Source organism: Erythrolamprus reginae, chromosome 1 (genome assembly GCF_031021105.1).
Source record: "Erythrolamprus reginae isolate rEryReg1 chromosome 1, rEryReg1.hap1, whole genome shotgun sequence".
NCBI classification, from domain to species: Eukaryota; Metazoa; Chordata; class Lepidosauria; order Squamata; family Dipsadidae; genus Erythrolamprus; species Erythrolamprus reginae.
In genome coordinates, this window is record NC_091950.1 from 145,828,361 (window position 1) to 145,846,855 (window position 18,495).

The following is an 18,495-nucleotide window of genomic DNA, read 5'->3' on the forward strand; positions in this document are numbered from 1 at the left end:
AGCGGTGGTGGGTTCATACAGGTGTGGTCCAGAGCCGCACTGGTATGAACCCACTGATTTTCCACGATATTTTTTCCAGCATCTTCATGTGGAAGAAGCCCTCGCACCCACCCTTGTCTTAATGTTGACCTTCATTCTTCATCTGAAGCACAGCTGAGGTCTTCTTTCACACGGAGACACCATTAAAAAAACCTGCCAAAAACCAGTGGGCTCAATAGACAAAACTGGTAGGAGCCCACCACTCCCTACCAGGCTTCAGAAAGGCCTGGGCACATATATCTATATCTGCTCTATATCTTTTCTTTGGTCTTTGGTTTGACATTACACCAAATCATTTTAGTAACTTCACCTCAACTGCTAAATCTCCGTGCTTCAGAAACTGAGGTGATAAGAACAGTCTATCATCAAGGGAAAATTCCCAGAGGATTTTCACTTGTGTCCAAAATTCACAAATCTATATTCCCCATTTGCTTTGTATGTGAAATATGCCACCAGACTGAAGATGATGAGTGGGACCTCATCGAAATGTCGCCAGAAATTTCCAAATCCTACACGGGAAGAAACCCGAATGTTTTCGTAGATTTTCACGGGTACAGGTATGACAGTCTTGGTATATTCGGGTTTCTTCCCGTGTAGGATTTGGAAATTTCTGGCGACATTTCGATGAGGTCCCACTCATCATCTTCAGGCTGGTGTTTCTGTCCTTGTTCTAAGGCGAACACTGCGAGACCTAAGCTGCCTTCCTTCTATAAATACTCGTGGCTGGGTGTGGTTTGATGGCTCAGCAATTGCCTGCTGTATAGAAACTTCCTGGTGAATCAGTGGGGTAACATCTGGGGTGTTTGATGTAGCTGAAGTATGCTGATTAGTGAATGGTTGTTGATTAGGCGTGATATCCTGAGTAGTTGGAGCTTGCAGGCTACTTGATTGTTTTGCAATATGTGTTCTGAGTGTAGTTTCTGTTTTTATGGCTGGGTTACGTTTGAGGGCTGGTTTCCAGATGTCTGGTAGGCGGGAGGTATCATCCCGCTTGTTCATATTTTGGGGATGTTTTTCTATCTCGATGGCTTCCATTATTATTCTTTTGCTGTAGTGTTCTGTTTTGGAAATTAATTTAGTACTGTCAAAATCAATTTCATGTCCTGTAGTTTTGAAGTGTTGGAAAAGGAAGAAGGTTTTTTTCTTTTTTCCTTAATGCTTATGTTGCAGAACCTCCTGGTCCATCTAGTCTGCCCTTATACTATTTCCTGTATTTTATCTTAGGATGGATATATGTTTATCCCAGGCATGTTTAAATTCAGTTACTGTGGATTTATCTACCACGTCTGCTGGAAGTTTGTTCCAAGGATCTACTACTCTTTCAGTAAAATAATATTTTCTCATGTTGCTTTTGATCTTTCCCCCAATTAACTTCAGATTGTGTCCCCTTGTTCTTGTGTTCACTTTCCAATTAAAAACACTTCCCTCCTGGACCTTATTTAACCCTTTAATATATTTCAATGTTTCGATCATGTCCCCCCTTTTCCTTCTGTACTCCAGACTATACAGATTGAGTTCATTAAGTCTTTCCTGACACGTTTTATGCTTAAGACCTTCCACCATTCTTGTAGCCCGTCTTTGGACCTGTTCAATTTTGTCAATATCTTTTTGTAGGTGAGGTCTCCAGAACTGAACACAGTATTCCAAATGTGGTCTCACCAGCATTCTATATAGCGGGATCATAATCTCCCTCTTCCTGCTTGTTATACCTCTAGCTATGCAGCCAAGCATCCTACTTGCTTTCCCTACCGCCTGACTGCACTGTTCACCCATTTTGAGACTGTCAGAAATCACTACCCCTAAATCCTTTTCTTCTGAAGTACTTGCTACCACAGAACTGCCAATACAATACTCAGATTGAGGATTGCTTTCCCCCCAGTGCATTATTTTACATTTGGAAACATTAAACTGCAGTTTCCATTGCTTTGACCATTTATCTAGTAAAGCTAAATCATTTACCATATTACAGACGCCTCCAGGAATATCAACCCTATTGCACACTTTAGAGTCATCGGCAAATAGGCAAACCTTCCCTACCAAACCTTCCCCTATGTCACTCAAAAACATATTAAAAAGAATAGGACCCAGAACAGACCCTTGTGGCACACCGCTTGTAACCTGACTCTGCTCAGAATACTCGCCGTTAGCAATAACTCTCTGATGTCTACGCTTCAGCCAGTTGCAAATCCATTGAACTATCCAGGGATTAAGTCCAATCTTCACTAATTTATCTATCAGCTCTTTATGTGGAACAGTATCAAAGGCTTTGCTGAAGTCCAGATAGGCAATATCCACGGCACCACCTTCAACCAACACCTTTGTGACATAGTCAAAGAAATCAATGAGATTAGTCTGACATGATTTGCCTTCAGTAAAGCCATGCTGATTTGGGTCCAATAAGTTATTGTTTTTTAGGTGCTGATTTATCCTCTTTTTGAGTAGAGTCTCCATCATTTTAACTACCACTGATGTCAAGCTAACTGGCCTGTAGTTACCAGCTTCTTCTCTACTGCCCTTCGCTTCTTCTCTACTGCCCTTGTGTGTGTAGATTGTTCTGAGTTCGGGTTTTGCCCCGTATAATATACTCAGAATAACTCAGAATATAATAACTATATAGAATGTAGAGATGTAGAATGTAATATAGAATGTAAAATATAGAATGTAATAACTCAGAACAATCTACATACATATACCCGTGAAAATCTACGAAAACAAATATATATATATATATATATATATATATATATATATATATATATATATATATAATAATTTCCTGTCAGCTGGACTGAGCTCTAGAGCAAAATATTAAAAAGCCTAATGTCATCCCAAACCAAAACAGGCTGGAGGATGCACTAACAGAAATAAAAAAGTTATAAATGTAAATGTAATCTAAATGTAAAAGTTCTAAATTGCCCATTACAGTCAAATGTTGTAAGGCTCATAAAACAGGTCGATCCTGTGACTGACACAATTTTACAACATTTTTGCATCCGTCTTTAAGAAATCCAATATTTTGGTATGGGCACAGTTTTGCCAAAACCCAGAAGTGATGGTTTTCACACAACTACAAAATGTCGTTGTGACCACAGGCTGCTGCAAATGGTCACCCTTACATGGCTGTATTGCCAAGCACCCAAAGTTTGTTCATTTGACCACAGAGTGGTCCTGACCACCAGAACTTTGAATCTGGTTCATAAATCCCCTTTTTCAGGTTGGTTGCAACTTCAACGGCCACTAAGTGGTAAGTTGAGGGCTACCTATGATCTAAACCTTCCAGAGATTTTACACAATTGTCTTCTCATCCAATTGCTACTGGTCAGTTTGCAGCAGCAGGGCCTGCAACGTCCACTCTCTGGACATAGTAGCAACAATTTCTTCTCGACGTTATTGCTTATCCCCATACCCGAACCCCCATACAATTTACCTGATTGTCGGCGTCCAGTCCGATTCTGTTTAAGGTTGTCTTCAGGCTGTTGACATGATAAGGACTTCTTCAAGTGCTCAGGACTGTATTTGAAGTGAGGAGGATCTGGAAGGAGTAGATGTCTGTTATGTGTGACCAGAATGTAGAACACACGAGGGGAATGGAAATTTAATATTGTCTGAGTATGGGTCTTAAAACTACTGCAAACCCATGTTGCGTAACCTATTATTATTATTATTATTATTATTATTATTATTATTATAGAAATAATAATCGTTATGTAACCTCCTGATTTACAGGAACAAGCACCATATTACTCTTAATCCACTTAATGTAATAGCATCATACAAAGAAGCCAAGACAGTGACAAAGAAATTAAATTACAGGCGACAGAATGTGGATGATAAATCCACATTCTGTTTATTATTGCTTTTTCCGTCCTGTAAAATTCCCCCAAATTGATGAAGTAATCTAACACTTAATATTGAACTTAACCTCTCCAGATGGGGTGTTACAATGTATTTATTGACCTCTTTGTACCAATAATGCAGTGGACAGGAAGAATGAAACAGGAAACAGACATCTGAGACAAGAAGAGGGGAAACTTACAGAATGAGTCCATTTCCAAGATGGCTTCTTTGGCCTGAGGAAAAGGTAGAATTGTAGTGGTTGACGTTCACAAATAAACAAAGCTATGATACTGAAATAAAGATATGTCAACCCCTTTGTAATTCCCAAAGAAGAGAGAGAACAGAGTGGAGATACTTCCTTCAACTTAATTTCCATGTGAAAAACCCCCCACAAAAACAAATTCCCCTGCTCCAGGCATTAACCATTAATGCAGTTGAATGCCAACCTCAGCATAAGCACCAATATCCACACAGATATTCCCCATCCCTTTTAGAAAAATTCTTATGTTCAGAAATTATCATTGGACTTTCAAAGATTTGTAAAGAGGGTGAATGTCCATTGAAAGGATTCAGAAAAAAAACCCCCACAGGATGACCAAGATGTCTCCAGATGGACTGGAAAGGCTTATTTTCAATTCCCAACAGCCCCGGTCAGCATGTCCAATGATTTCTCTAGGTGCTATTTTGTTTGTTGGTCAAATTTAGGTATTACCCTTCTCATTCACTACTTCCCTCCTGCACCCACAAATTCTGATAAAATCTGAGAATATGCATGGGTCCTCCATAAGAACATAAGAAGAGCCATGCTGAATCAGGCCAAAGCCCATCGAGTTCAGCATTCTGTATCACACAGTGGCCCACCAATTGTCCATGGGGATCTTGAGCAGAAAGAGACCCTTCCTTTCCCTTGACCCCAACAAATGGTACCCAAGGGAATCCTTCCTGCCTCAACCAACATAGATACGGCACTTGGACACTCGTTTCAATCAGACTATAAATCCCAAGGGCCATGTAGACTAGGAACAATAGATCTAGTGCAGAGCACCTAGGGAAATACGCTTTAGAGAATGGCCAAAGTGCTTCAGACAATTTCTGACATCTATTCTGCAAGACCACTAGGGCAAAGAGAAAACAATACCCACTCACTTTCTGAGGGATTATGGCATGGTGGTTTTCTAAGATCAGGCGCTTGAGGTGGTGACTCCAAACCCGCTTCTCATCCCCCGATTTGGCCTGGTAACAAAAGTACACCACATGAGTTTGAAAGGCAGTTGTACACATGATCCTGGCATAATTCAACCTTGTGAATATGTCTATACATTGCTGTAATTGCTTAAAGTGTTATTCTATTCATTAAGTCTGCACTACTATTTTTTTCTACTAATTTTTTCTTACTAATTTTTTCTCGTCATTCCTATCACCCATCTCCTCCCACTTATGACTGTATGACCGTAACTTGTTGCTTGTATCCTTAAGATTTTTATTAATATTGATTGTTTCCTGATTGCTTATTTGACCCCCATGACAATCATTAAATGTTGTACATCATGATTCTTGACAAATGTATCTTTTTCTTTTATGTACACAAGCATATGCACCAAAGTCAAATTCCTTGTAAATCCAATCCCACTTGGCCAATAAAGAATTATATTCTATTCTACTCTATTCTATTTCAAGAGTGCTAAAACTATCATCAAAAATACTGCCAGGTCCTCTGCATGGCCAGCTGTTAATTTAGCAATTTGACAGGTATCCAAAGAGGCCATTCCAGGTGCCCTTGCCAGTCTTAACCTGCTCCTTATTCTGTTCTGTTCTATTCTATCTTATTCTATTCTTTCTACATCTGCTTATTATTTCCAGCCCTACCTTTTTCCTGCATTTAATAATTCAAATTTCATTCCTATGGACTGATTATCTTAATGTGCTCTTATCATGCGATGCTGCACCCCAACCCTAAGCTGGTTTCATGGCTTACCTTATACCTCCTTCCTTCAAGCACAGTCTGATCCCTGCATTTGCCCACAGAAGCTCATGGCTACTTGTTTGTCTCAGTCTTTCTGCTGGTTTTCCCAGTTCCCTCACTTCTGCCACCATTGCTGCAAGCCTCAGCTTCAAACCCCATCAGCTTAATTCACCAACCACCGTCCACACATGAATAATGCCAATGGGTCTTCATCTCACCTGAATGTTATACTGCTGCTTGTTATTCTTGTAGTGGGTGACAGTGAAGCAAAGGGAATCCCGTGTGCTCTCAATCAACATCAAAGACGAACACTGCAGGGCAGACAAGAGGTAGCACATCAGCCACAGCAATTAATGACCATCCTGTTATTTTCTCTCCTCCTCCTTCCCCCGCGCAGGATATCACTTGAGGAAAGAGGAGCTCTCCTCCACTGAGTAACTCTTAAAAGTGACATTAAGGCCATCTTCATTTTATTGGGTCAAAAATGTGCAATGCCAGGTTTACTTTGTACGTATTTTTTAAAAACTGCTGTTGGTGTTATGTCCCGCTGTTGTTCAACTTTTTTACATTGTTGTATTCTCGTTGTGTTCTTTTCATTGTTCATTTTTGTTGTTTTATTATCTTAGTTTTGTTTACACTGTTTTCATTTCTTCCTTTTCACTATTGTAAATTACCTAGAGAAGCCTCAGTGAGATACGCAGCAAATAACAAATAGAAATCATTTTTTCCCCAAGGACAATACATTCATAAGAGCCCCTTCCTTCCTTCCTTCCTTCCTTCCTTCCTTCCTTCCTTCCTTCCTTCCTTCCTTCCTTCCTTCCTTCCTCTATTACATCTTTTCATTACATCTTTTTTTATTTCTTCCGTCTTTTTTCTTTTCTTCTGTCTTTCTTTTAATATTCTTTCAATGTGATCGTGACATTAAGCATTATATGTACCTTTGTTATGTCTTGTTTTTCTTGTTTTTTTTAAAGTATACATAGAAACATAGAAGTCTGACAGCAGAAAAAGACCTCATGGTCCATCTAGTCTGCCCTTATACTATTTTCTGTATTTTATCTTAGGATGGATATATGTTTATCCCAGGCATGTTTAAATTCAGTAACTGTGGATTTATCTACCACGTCTGCTGGAAGTTTGTTCCAAGGATCTACTACTCTTTCAGTAAAATAATATTTTCTCATTTTGCTTTTGATCTTTCCCCCAACTAACTTCAGATTGTGTCCCCTTGTTCTTGTGTTATATTTAATAAAGATCGTTTATAAAAAAATTAAAAAGAAGTTCCTTTCAAGCTAGTATGTGTTTTGAAAAGCCTCTTTTTTTACACTTCTGGATTTTTAGATGAGGAAAGGACTGCATATGACAAAAAGGCAGCATTGGAGGGAGGAAATAAAAAAACCTCCAAGCAGAGGTCTTGGTCTTGTGGGCCTCTACAGGTCATTATAAATTCACACCAAGTTCAGCTGCCAGAAAGAAAATTTTAGTCAACAAAGAACATCAACCTTTTCATCTCTTCTAGCTTCTACCATCTCATCTTGATGTTTATCAATTTCTCAATCTCATTTTAAAAGAACAGAACAAACAAATAGCAAGCAAACACCTACTTCTAATGCAAAAGAGAAGCAGAAAGGACACCCCCACTTACTGGAATGTGACTCTTGCATATGTAGTGATCACCCCGTTTCTTAGTTATCAGCAGGATCTTGTCCAAAAGGAAGAATGTTCTCTCGTTCCTGACACGATGTACCCGGAAGGTGGCCTCTAGGACGAGTTCCCCATAAGTTGTCAGGTCTGGGCCCTTCCAGTTGATAAGTAAAGACTGTATTTCCTGCAAAGTCCAAGGGAAAGATTAATGTTTTTATATCCTAGCCCTCCAGGACCCTGGTGATTTTCCAGATGTGCCAGGAAGAGCAGTCATAGGAATTAAGTCCAGAACAACTGGAGGATAACAGACCGGAAAAGCTCCCAAATCTATCAAGAGCCATTTGAAGGAACTCCAAGAAAATATTTGGGTTTTTTTAATAAGTTGCTTGAATCTTACAGCAATTTCTTGAAAAAAAATTTCAACATAATTAAAATCATTTTGAATTAAAGAAGAAAAAAGAAAAGTAAATAAGAGAAAAAATATATGGGAAAAAGAAATGGAAAATTATAAAGAAATGACTTCTGGTTTACTTGACAGCTGGTATAGATACATTTGTTCTTTGCTTTTTCTTGCTAAAGTTACATCATTCTAAGGTTACATCATATCACAGATATTTGAGTTTCTTTAGAACTGTGTAAGGAAATAGCACCTGAATTTTCAAAGGGATGAACATATTCGACCTTAACAATAGCAATAACATTTAGACCTATATACCGCTTCACAGTGCTTTTACAGACTTCTCCAAACATTTTACAGAGTCAGTATATATTGCACCCAACAATCTGGGTCTCCATTTTACCCACCTGGGAAGGCTGAGTCAATCTTGAATCTACTGAGATTCAATCTGCCAAACTGCTGACAGCCTGCAGTACTCCATTCTAACCACTGCACCACCGAGGCTCTTACTACTCTGAAACTACAACTACCTATCATCTATGTCAGTGATTTTCAACCCTTTTTGAGCCACGGCACATTTTTTACATTTACAAAATCCTGGGGCACACCACCAACCAAAATGAGACAAAAAAGGACACTCTAATACAGTACATATTATACATATAGTTAATAATATAGTTTCTAAATGTATTTATGCTCACTTAGTGTGAAACCTGGGCCTGTTTCGATGAACACAAAAGGGATATCCTGGCAGGAATGGTAGAAAGACACACACAAAGCTCTTCCTCAACACTTCTCAGTCTCTCTCTGTTTTTAGTTTTTATCGCAGTCAAGCTTGAGAAGCTCAGCAACCATAGATATGTGGTTGAAAATGGGAGCAATGTCAAAATAGCTTTGTTGGCCAGAATGGGGAACTCCATGGCAACAGATAACCCAAAACTGTCCAAAGGAAGATCAGCAAACTTTAGCTTTATGAGAGGCGGCCTGCTATTGGTTCATCGCTAATGATCGGGATGAATCCTAGAAGGTGATTGGCCAGTGAGCGTTCCCTGTGCCTCCACTCTTCCTGTCACTGATAGCTGGAGGGATTGTGAGGAGAATGTTTATGTTTGGATGGAGGCGGATAGCGGTGGGCCGGATAAATGGCCTCTGTGGGCCATATCCAGCACATGGGCCGTAGTTTGGGGACCCATGTTTAATTTCCCTGATCATGTCTCACGGCACACTAGTGAAAAACACTGATCTATGTTTCAGATTGAAAGTAGATCGGGCTCAGGATGCTCCTTTCTAAATACCTGCAGTCTCACAGCATGTTCATGCTTCCGCTTCATATCATTGATGTACCAAGCGACACAAGTCATGGTGGCAATTGCCTCTTCCACCACCTCGTAGCCATCTCCTTCTCGGTCAAAGTGCTTTGCTATTTCCTAGGAGAAAAGCAGTCAAAAAGTTTAGCATGGAGCATTAATGGATTTCTGTGAAGAACTTTGAATAGATATTTATTACTTTTCTAGAAAACAAATCAACCCCAGTGATCAGTGGGGTAACTGATGTTTCAACCAGATTCCCTTCATGCCTAGAAACAGGTAAGGAATTCTTACATTTGAATACATTTTATTTATTTATTGTACTTATATGCTGCTCAATCCCAAACAGACTCAGAGCGGCTAATAGCATTCATAAATACAATAGTAATAAAAAAGCGATAAATGCAACAATAAAATCTACAGTGCGACAAAACTATAATTAAAAAAACCATACATACTTGCAGTCAAACCTAATTCCAGGCCTGCCAGAAAAGCCAGGTCTTAAGAGCTTTCTGGAAGACTGCTAGGGAGGAGATTTCACAAGGGTTGGAGCCACCACAGAGATGGCTCTTCCCTGAGGTCCCGCCAACTGACATTGTTTGGCGGACGGAACCTGGAGAAGGCCAACTCTGTGGGCCCTTGCTGGCCGCAGCGAAGTATAAAGCCCCTTTAAGGCTTTAAAGGTAATAACCAACACCATACCATTCTAACTAGGTTAACGTAAGTTTGATTCCAATGAAAAGTCATCTATATATAAATATAATATAATATAATATAATATAATATCTTTCTCTCTCTCTCTCGTTTTGTGCCTTTGAGTCAGCATTGAGTCCTGATGACTACATGGACAAGTCACTACAATTTTCTTAGGAAGACTTCAAAAGTGATTCATTATTCTTTGCTTCCTAGGACTCTGTGTGTATGTGTGTGTGTGTGTGTGTGACTGGTGCAAGGTCATCCAGACTAATTTGTTCCTATAGTGGACTTAGACCTCTTGGTTTTTCATTTGTAGCCTGGTGCCTTAATTATCATATCACACTGCCTCTCCTCAAGGTGATTTATAAGAATATAAACAAGACAGGGTAGGGTAGGATAATTACAAATCAACTTAGAAAGAATATTACAGGTCCATCATTAGCACCAAAAATTCTTTGGTAGCTGATGATCTCGACTGCTTTGCAAAAGGCAAACTGGTGGAGGCAGCATATTTCATAATAGAGGCTGCCACCAAGAAGGTGCACCTTTGAGCGCCGTGCTTTTCTAAAAAATGTTTTTATTGTACATTTTCCTTTATTATACATCACATTTCCAGTTTTGCAACAGAGTGTACAGACCGTAGCACGTGCCTTTTAAGTATACATAGTATTATACACCCTGATTATAACCCATTGTTCTCATAATTCTACAGTGTAGTCTCTTTTAAATACATAACATTGTACGTCATAGTTATAACTATTATTTCCATAGTTGTGCCATAACACTCTAAACATTTAACACTCTATACGTTTTAATCTATAATAACATACAGTGCAATAATAATATTGTTTATAGTATATATTCTTAGCTCTCTCTATATATATATATAGCTGTATTTATTTATATTTTGTTGATCTTCTTTTGTTATTAAGTTACTAATCTCTGCACCTGTTATCTAGCCTTTTGTACAATAAGTCCCATGTTAAGTAATACTGTACTCTATTTCTTCTTTATCTTTAGCCTCCATTGTTAGCCTGTCCATTTTGGCACAGTCTAATATTTTCTTTATTACGTTTTCATCTATAAGTTTACTTTCCTTTTTCCAATTTTGTGCATATGTGATTCTAGCTGCTATTATTATGTGTAACATTAAATATGCAATTCTTTTATTGTATTTCCCTGGTAGTATACCTAATAAGAATAATTCTGGTTTTAGATATATTTGTTGTGCTGTCATCTATTCTAACCAGTTTTTTAAATCTTTGACCAATATTTTTTTTGTCGTTGGACAGGTTCCACCACATATGATAGTAGGATGCCAACACCTTTTTTCATTTCCAGCAATCTGGTGACATATTTGAGAACATTTTTGCCATTCTTGCTGGCGGCAAGTGTCATCTATAAATACTACAATCGAACAGTGTAGGTGATAGTAAATGGAGAAACAACAGAAACATTTAACATAAATAAGGGCACAAGACAAGCATGTCCACTGCCCCCTCTTTTATTTATACTAACTCTGGAAGTCTTATTTAGACAGACCAAACAAGACTCAGAAATAAAAGGTTTGAAATTTTTTTTAAAAACCACAGAATCGTCATCAGACAGTGCTGGCTCTTCGGCCTAGAAATGAAGATGAGCACCGCCCCCTGGAGTCGGGAATGTCTAGCACGTAGGTGAGAGGGGATCCTTTACCTTTACCTTATAGAATCAGATACAGTGGAACCCCGACATACGAGCTGCTCTACTTGCAAGCAGCTCGAGATAAGAGCTGGGAGGGGAGCGACATTTTTGTTCGTCTCCCGAGCTCACATCCGGGATACGAGCCGAGAGGAGCCGCGCCCCCCTGACGCTTTCGGCAACTTCCGAAGATGCTGGAAGGAAGGAAGGCAATCCAGCGCCCGGCTCCTCTCGGCTCGTATCCCGGCACTTGGTAAGCGGAGAGGCGTTCGCCTCCCCTGCCGCCCCACTCTGGGGGTCCTTGGCTTCTGCTTGGGGGTGAGTGAGAGAAAGGGGGGGAGAGAAAGAGATAGCAAGAGAGAGAAAGTGAGAAGAAGAGATGGAAAGAGGGGGAGAGAGAGAGAAAGAGAGAGGGGGGAGAGAAAGAGAGAGGGAGAGAGAGAGAGGGGAGATAAAGGAAGAGGAGAGAGAGAAAGGAAGAGAAAGAAAGAAAGACGGATAGAAAGAGAGAGAGTGAGAGATGCTCAGTGAGCCTTTCTTTGAAGTTGCCTTTCTTTCTTTCTTTCTTTCTTTCTTTCTTCACCGTGTGTCGGTGCGTCGCGGCTCTCTCTCCATTCTTCTCTTTCCCACTCTCGGGCTCCGAAAAACGGAGGAAACCCATGGAGATCCAGAGGGGAGGATGGGGCAGGAAAGAGTGCAGAAAAACGGAGGAAACCCATGGAGATCCAGAGGGGAGGATGGGGCAGGAAAGAGTGCAGAAAAACGGAGGAAACCCATGGAGATCCAGAGGGGAGGATGGGGCAGGAAAGAGTGCAGAAAAACGGAGGAAACCCATGGAGATCCAGAGGGGAGGATGGGGCAGGAAAGAGTGCAGAAAAACGGAGGAAACCCATGGAGATCCAGAGGGGAGGATGGGGCAGGAAAGAGTGCAGAAAAACGGAGGAAAAAAGCGCTTTCCCAGGCAGCCGGCTTGCTGGCCGGGGAAGCAAGCGATCCGGGACTGCCTCGTTTCCTCTTCCCGCTGCCGCATTCGGAGCCCGAGAGAGGGAAAGAGAAGAATGGAGAGAGAGCCGAGCGTGTGTGGTGCGTTGCGGCTCTCTCTCCATTCTTCTCTTTCCTCCTCTCGGGCTCCGAATGCGGCGGCGGCGGGAAGAGGAAACGAGGCAGTCCCGGATCGCTTGCTTCCCCGGCCAGCAAGCCGGCTGCCTGGGAAAGCGCTTTTTTCCTCCGTTTTTCTGCACTCTTTCCTGCCCCATTCTCCCCTCTGGATCTCCATGGGTTTCCTCCGTTTTTCTGCACTCTTTCCTGCCCCATCCTCCCCTCTGGATCTCCATGGGTTTCCTCCGTTTTTCTGCACTCTTTCCTGCCCCATCCTCCCCTCTGGATCTCCATGGGTTTCCTCCGTTTTTCTGCACTCTTTCCTGCCCCATCCTCCCCTCTGGATCTCCATGGGTTTCCTCCGTTTTTCTGCACTCTTTCCTGCCCCATCCTCCCCTCTGGATCTCCATGGGTTTCCTCCGTTTTTCTGCACTCTTTCCTGCCCCATCCTCCCCTCTGGATCTCCATGGGTTTCCTCCGTTTTTCTGCACTCTTTCCTGCCCCATTCTCCCCTCTGGATCTCCATGGGTTTCCTCCGTTTTTCTGCACTCTTTCCTGCCCCATCCTTTCCCAGGCAGCCGGCTTGCTGGCCGGGGAAGCAAGCGATCCGGGACTGCCTCGTTTCCTCTTCCCGCTGCCGCATTCGGAGCCCGAGAGGGGGAAAGAGAAGAATGGAGAGAGAGCCGCGCGCCGGAGGCGGACGCCTCTGCCGCCTCAACAGCAGCCACGGGAGGGGAGTCGCAATCACACCGATGGTGGGGTTTGCCCCCTTTCCCCCGCCCGCTCCTTTCCCCCCTTTGCTTGGAAGCTGGCTGCTGGGAAGCCCCCGCCCCCCGCCCGGCTGTCACCTTTTAAAACAGCCCCCGGGCTGTTTTAAAAGGTGACAGCCGGGCGGCAGCGGTTTTTTTTTGTTGTTGCACGTATTAATTGACTTTACATTGTTTCCTATGGGAAACAATGTTTCGTCATACGAGCTTTCCGACTTACGAGCCTCCTTCCGGCACCAATTAATCTCGTAAGTCGGGGTTCTACTGTAATTGGCAAAAATTGTGGGAAAGAAATTACAGTTTAATAATGCTAACAGCATATAAAGAAAACCTGTACAAAATGAGTGCCATGCTTTTAATTGCATGGGATAGAAAGCTTCAGCAATCCTTCTCAAGATGAATTCACAAGGCCAGAATAAAGAGTCGATCCTGTAAATCAGTGGTTCTCAACCTTGGGGTCTGGACCCCTTTGGGGGTCGAACGACCATTTCACAGGGGTCGCCTAAGACCATGGGAAAAGACAAAGTTCCAATGGTGTTAGCAACTAAAGCTTCTATTCTGGCATCTCGGAAGATATTTTTACAATCCAACCAATCAGGCGTTTACAGGGGGTTGTCCCTGTGACCTCTTGCCAATCAGCTTAAAGATCTGTTGGAAGAATTGGCGCTAAACTTATAGTTAGGGGGCATCACAAGATGAGGAACTGTATTAAGGGGTCGCGGCATTAGAAAGGTTGAGAACCACTGCTGTAAATGAAGCCAGTACAGAGCTTTTTATGTTAAAACCACATCTTGGTTTGTGCTCACAAAGCTACCGGTAGGCAGAAATGTCCTCAGAAGATTATTATTACACAACTAAACACATTTTTCTCTGTAGCAGCTGCTCAAGTGCAGTTTGGATCAAATGCATCTTTCAATTTTCAAGTCCCGTGTAAAGCATGTTCCAGAATTCCAATCAAGAGACAACGGGGTGAGTGAGTATAAATCACATCTCTCTATTTTGTAGAAATTAATTCTACATATCCCCAAGACTTCTTTAAAGGGAGAAATGGCCTTTCCTGTAACAAAGGTCTGTAGAGGTAGCTGCCACTATTTTAGAAAAAATGAGCAGACTGCATTTCACATTAAAAAAAAAAAGTTAAAACAGATTCCAAAACTGCATAATCAGATAACGTAAGTAACCTGTTGTGAAAGTCTGTGTTACCTGCAGAAGCAGATGATATTTGAGAATGCGCTGGACAGGCTTGAGAAGGTAGGAGCCAAGGGGCAAGGAGTGCCGGATTTGTTCCTGCCTCTCCCGAAAGAATTTGGCCAGTTGTTTGTTCCTCATACATTCAGTCAGAGCTGCCACAGAGCTGGAAAGTTAAAGCCGATACACAATGAATGGCATCAAAGGAGACAATTCTGTATTATCTGAGCAACAGAGTGACAGATCTGCTCAAAGAAGCAAGTGGAAGACTACAATAAGGGGCTAAAACAACAAGCCAGGAGATGACCAGTGGCAGTGGAATTATGTTCTGTTGTCGTCTCCTTCTCTTGTGTGTGTATTTGCCTGGCATCACACAGCTGCCACACAAGCCCACAAAAAAGTACCTTCTTGGATTAACAACTGAACATTACTGCAAATTTACAACCATTCCTGCAAAGTTTTTACAGAAAGACTCTGGATCCACTTCTGGCCAGAATCTAACAATTATTAACAAGTCCCTGTGCGTGTTCAAATGCCACCTAATTATTAATCTTGGGGTAATCTTTTGCAACTGAGCAGAATTAATATCCGGCTCAGCTGCGGCTCAAGGGAAAATGCTACGAAGACAGTATTCCCACTGGAGTTGCAGGGTTAGCATTTTCCCACTGGTGGTGGTGTGGGGAATTCCTACCTCAGCTGGCTTTGCGTCACAACACTTGAGTGCTATTTCCTTGTTCTTTCCAGGACAACTGCTGCTGTTTCCCTACTGAGTGGCTGTGTTAACCCTTCACCACAAAACAAGCAGGATGAGACCTGGGCTGTTGATGGGGTGCCTAGCTTTGCACTCCCTTGCCCATCAGTCAAAATATGTGCTGGAGAATTTGCAAGGTTTCTCAGCAGTGAAATACTTCTGGGATGATTCAAGTATGATTCTGAGTATTTATGGGAAACAGTGGCTATGAAGAAATGCCAAATGAATCAGCACCTGAAGGATGAGGGTTGGACAGGTAGTCCTCGACTACCTGTACAACTAGTTACTTAGCAGTCCTCAATGAGTCAGGCTCTGAGCACAATCATGTGATCTTGCCCAAAGATGTGGGTGCATTCCCTAATCGAATTGCCCATAATCTCACGAATTTAAGATAAAATAGCTGCACTTACTTAATTCTAATTTATCTAGAGGAGCAATCTGAGCGCCCGTTGACACTGTACTGCTGACCCTCAAAACAAGCTGGAAAATTTAGCTCCAAGATTTGAGACATCTTGTCACTGAATATAAATTAAATACACTTGCACAATATATCTTTTGTCCTATATACAGATGCTATTCTTAGCATACACTGCAATGACCCAGAAGCATTTTACAACATATGTAAAAAGATCCCGTTAATGGGGGAACGAGTGTAACCCTGTTCTCACGAAATCGCGTCCCCTTTTTTGCATGACAAAGGACACTCACTTTGGATAGTTATTGCAGTATTGAGTATAGATGTTGAAGTCTTGGCTCTGGTGAGGAAAAAGAAGATCCATTAAGGCATGTTCAATTCATCCTGTTCCCTAATGTCAACCATTCTGAAAATGCCTCTGCCAGGTGTCCAGCACAGATACTGGAGCTTATTTGCACCCTACAACAATCATTAAATATTATACCTCATGATTCTTGACAAATGTATCTTTTCCTTTATGTACACTGAGAACATCTGCACCAAAGACAAATTCCTTGTGTATCCAATCACATTTGGCCAATAAAGAAATCTATTATATTTTCTTTTATTCTATTCTATTCCTAATTATATTGTATTCCTAATTTTATTCTATTCTGTTCTATTCCTAATTTTATTCTATTCTGTTCTATTCCTAATTATATTCTATTCTATTCCTAATTATATTTTATTCTATTCCTAATTCTATTCTATTCCTAATTCTATTCTATTCTATTCCTAATTCTATTCTATTTCTATTCTATTCCACTCTATTCTATTCCTATTCTATTCCTAATTCTATTCTATTCCTAATTCTATTCTATTCCTTATTCTATTCCTAATTCTATTCTATTCCTAATTTTATTCTATTCTGTTCTATTCCTAATTATATTCTATTCTATTCCTAATTATATTTTATTCTATTCCTAATTCTATTCTATTCCACTCTATTCTATTCCTATTCTATTCCTAATTCTATTCTATTCCTAATTTTATTCTGTTCTGTTCTATTCCTAATTATATTCTATTTTATTCCTAATTCTATTTTATTCTGTTCCTAATCGTATTCTATTCCTAATTCTATTTTATTCGATTCTATTCCTAATTCTATTCTATTTCTATTCTATTCCACTCTATTCTATTCCTATTCTATTCCCAATTCTATTCTATTCCTATTCTATTCCTAATTCTATTCTATTATATTCCTTATTCTATTCTATTCCTAAATCTATTCTATTCTATTGCAACATCAACCTCACTGAGTATGCTTGACGAATAATTCCTGGATTAGTCCTCAGGCTGCCATTAATTCTCTCACCCAGCAGAGCAGAGTGGTCAATCTGGTCAATTTAGTGATTTTAAGAAAGCCTCTTAAGAAAGAGAAAGGCGATGTTGCACTTCTGAAAGATTTGGTGCTCCCACCCCTATCCTTCCCTTCCTATTTCTTAGCCAAAAATCTTGTTCCTGAAATGCAGCCGTGATATCATCTCTTCCCAGTTATGTCAGGCTGCTTCAGGGCTTGTGGACTAGCCCCTTCTGCTTTAATGGCAGCAAAGCAGTGAGGGCTGGCAAAGCATTCACTCAGAGAAGGGTGTGCTGAACCACCCCATTACGCACACACCAATTATGAACAATCAGAGATGAGCATAAAAGCAACATCGGTTTTATCTGCTTACCCTGTGTACAAAACACTGAGCCACGGCCACCGGGTCATTGTGGCAACTATCCAGTTCTTGCAGCAGTTCACTGCACAGAAATTGAAACAGAAAGAGTAATTTATCAGTCAACTCAAGATAAAGAAAAATAACGTGTGATAAAAACTGAAAACATTCTCGCTTGTACATACATCCAGAGCAAACAGGGACATGCTGGAGACAAACTTCAAAACAACCTTTAATACACTGCAGTTTCAGAATTAAAGGCAGAGCGGCAGGCCATGCAATGGGATTGGGCCCAGTACCTACCTGTACAGGGGAAACCTGTCCACCACTGTCAAAGGAACCAAAAACACAAGGCAGATGTTATATAGAAAGAGGGGACACAACCAGATGGGTCTCACTCAGCAGCCACCTATATAGTCATACCTGTTAACATTAATACATTTGGGATCCTAAACTAAGAATACTGTATTTTCTCCAATGCAAATTTCTCATAGATACAAAGTAATTGGGTAAATCCCCAAAGACAATTTTAAGAAAAATAAAACAAAGGGGAGGCAGTTTGGCATGGAACACCCAGCAAATTGGACTGAATCTGCCCTTGCTCCTTCGGTTTCTTAGAGTTTACTCACACAAAGAAGACTTTTACTTCTCAGCACTAGGCGTTTCTAGCTAATCATGGTAGGAAGATGCTGTTTGCTGCTCAATCATTCTCTTCACTATAATAAGGCTGTTTGAACCAGTTCACGCATCTTCACCACCGAAGATCCTTGGTGGTGCAGTGGTTAGAGTGCAGTACAGTAGTCCCTCGCTATATCGCGCTTCACCTACTGCGGCTTCACTTCATCGCAGGTTTTCAAGAAATATTAATGAGAAAAATCATTCGCGGATCTTCGCTGGTTCGCGGGTTTCTGAGGAAGTCGATCGGCAGATTTAAACAGCCCGCGGAACTCGATCGGCAGGTTTTAAAAAAAAAAAAAAAACCTAAAATTGTAAATACTGTATTTAAATACTGTATC

At 40.9% G+C, this 18,495-nt stretch overlaps 1 protein-coding gene across 6 annotated transcripts in view; it reads right to left on the reverse strand.

Annotated features, from left to right (window-relative positions):
* PLEKHG3 (pleckstrin homology and RhoGEF domain containing G3) overlaps positions 1-18,495 on the reverse strand; it is an 84,919-nt gene that overhangs the window by 22,107 nt on the left and 44,317 nt on the right. For all 6 annotated transcript variants that reach the window (XM_070728360.1, XM_070728353.1, XM_070728383.1 and 3 more), the window contains exons 4-12: positions 17,495-17,564; positions 16,076-16,122; positions 14,632-14,782; positions 9,176-9,307; positions 7,485-7,667; positions 6,058-6,150; positions 5,023-5,109; positions 4,076-4,109; positions 3,467-3,571 (exon numbers count right to left, since the gene is read on the reverse strand). In XM_070728360.1, coding sequence (XP_070584461.1) covers positions 3,467-3,571; positions 4,076-4,109; positions 5,023-5,109; positions 6,058-6,150; positions 7,485-7,667; positions 9,176-9,307; positions 14,632-14,782; positions 16,076-16,122; positions 17,495-17,564 — 902 coding nt within the window. The remainder of the gene's footprint in view (positions 1-3,466; positions 3,572-4,075; positions 4,110-5,022; positions 5,110-6,057; positions 6,151-7,484; positions 7,668-9,175; positions 9,308-14,631; positions 14,783-16,075; positions 16,123-17,494; positions 17,565-18,495) is intronic.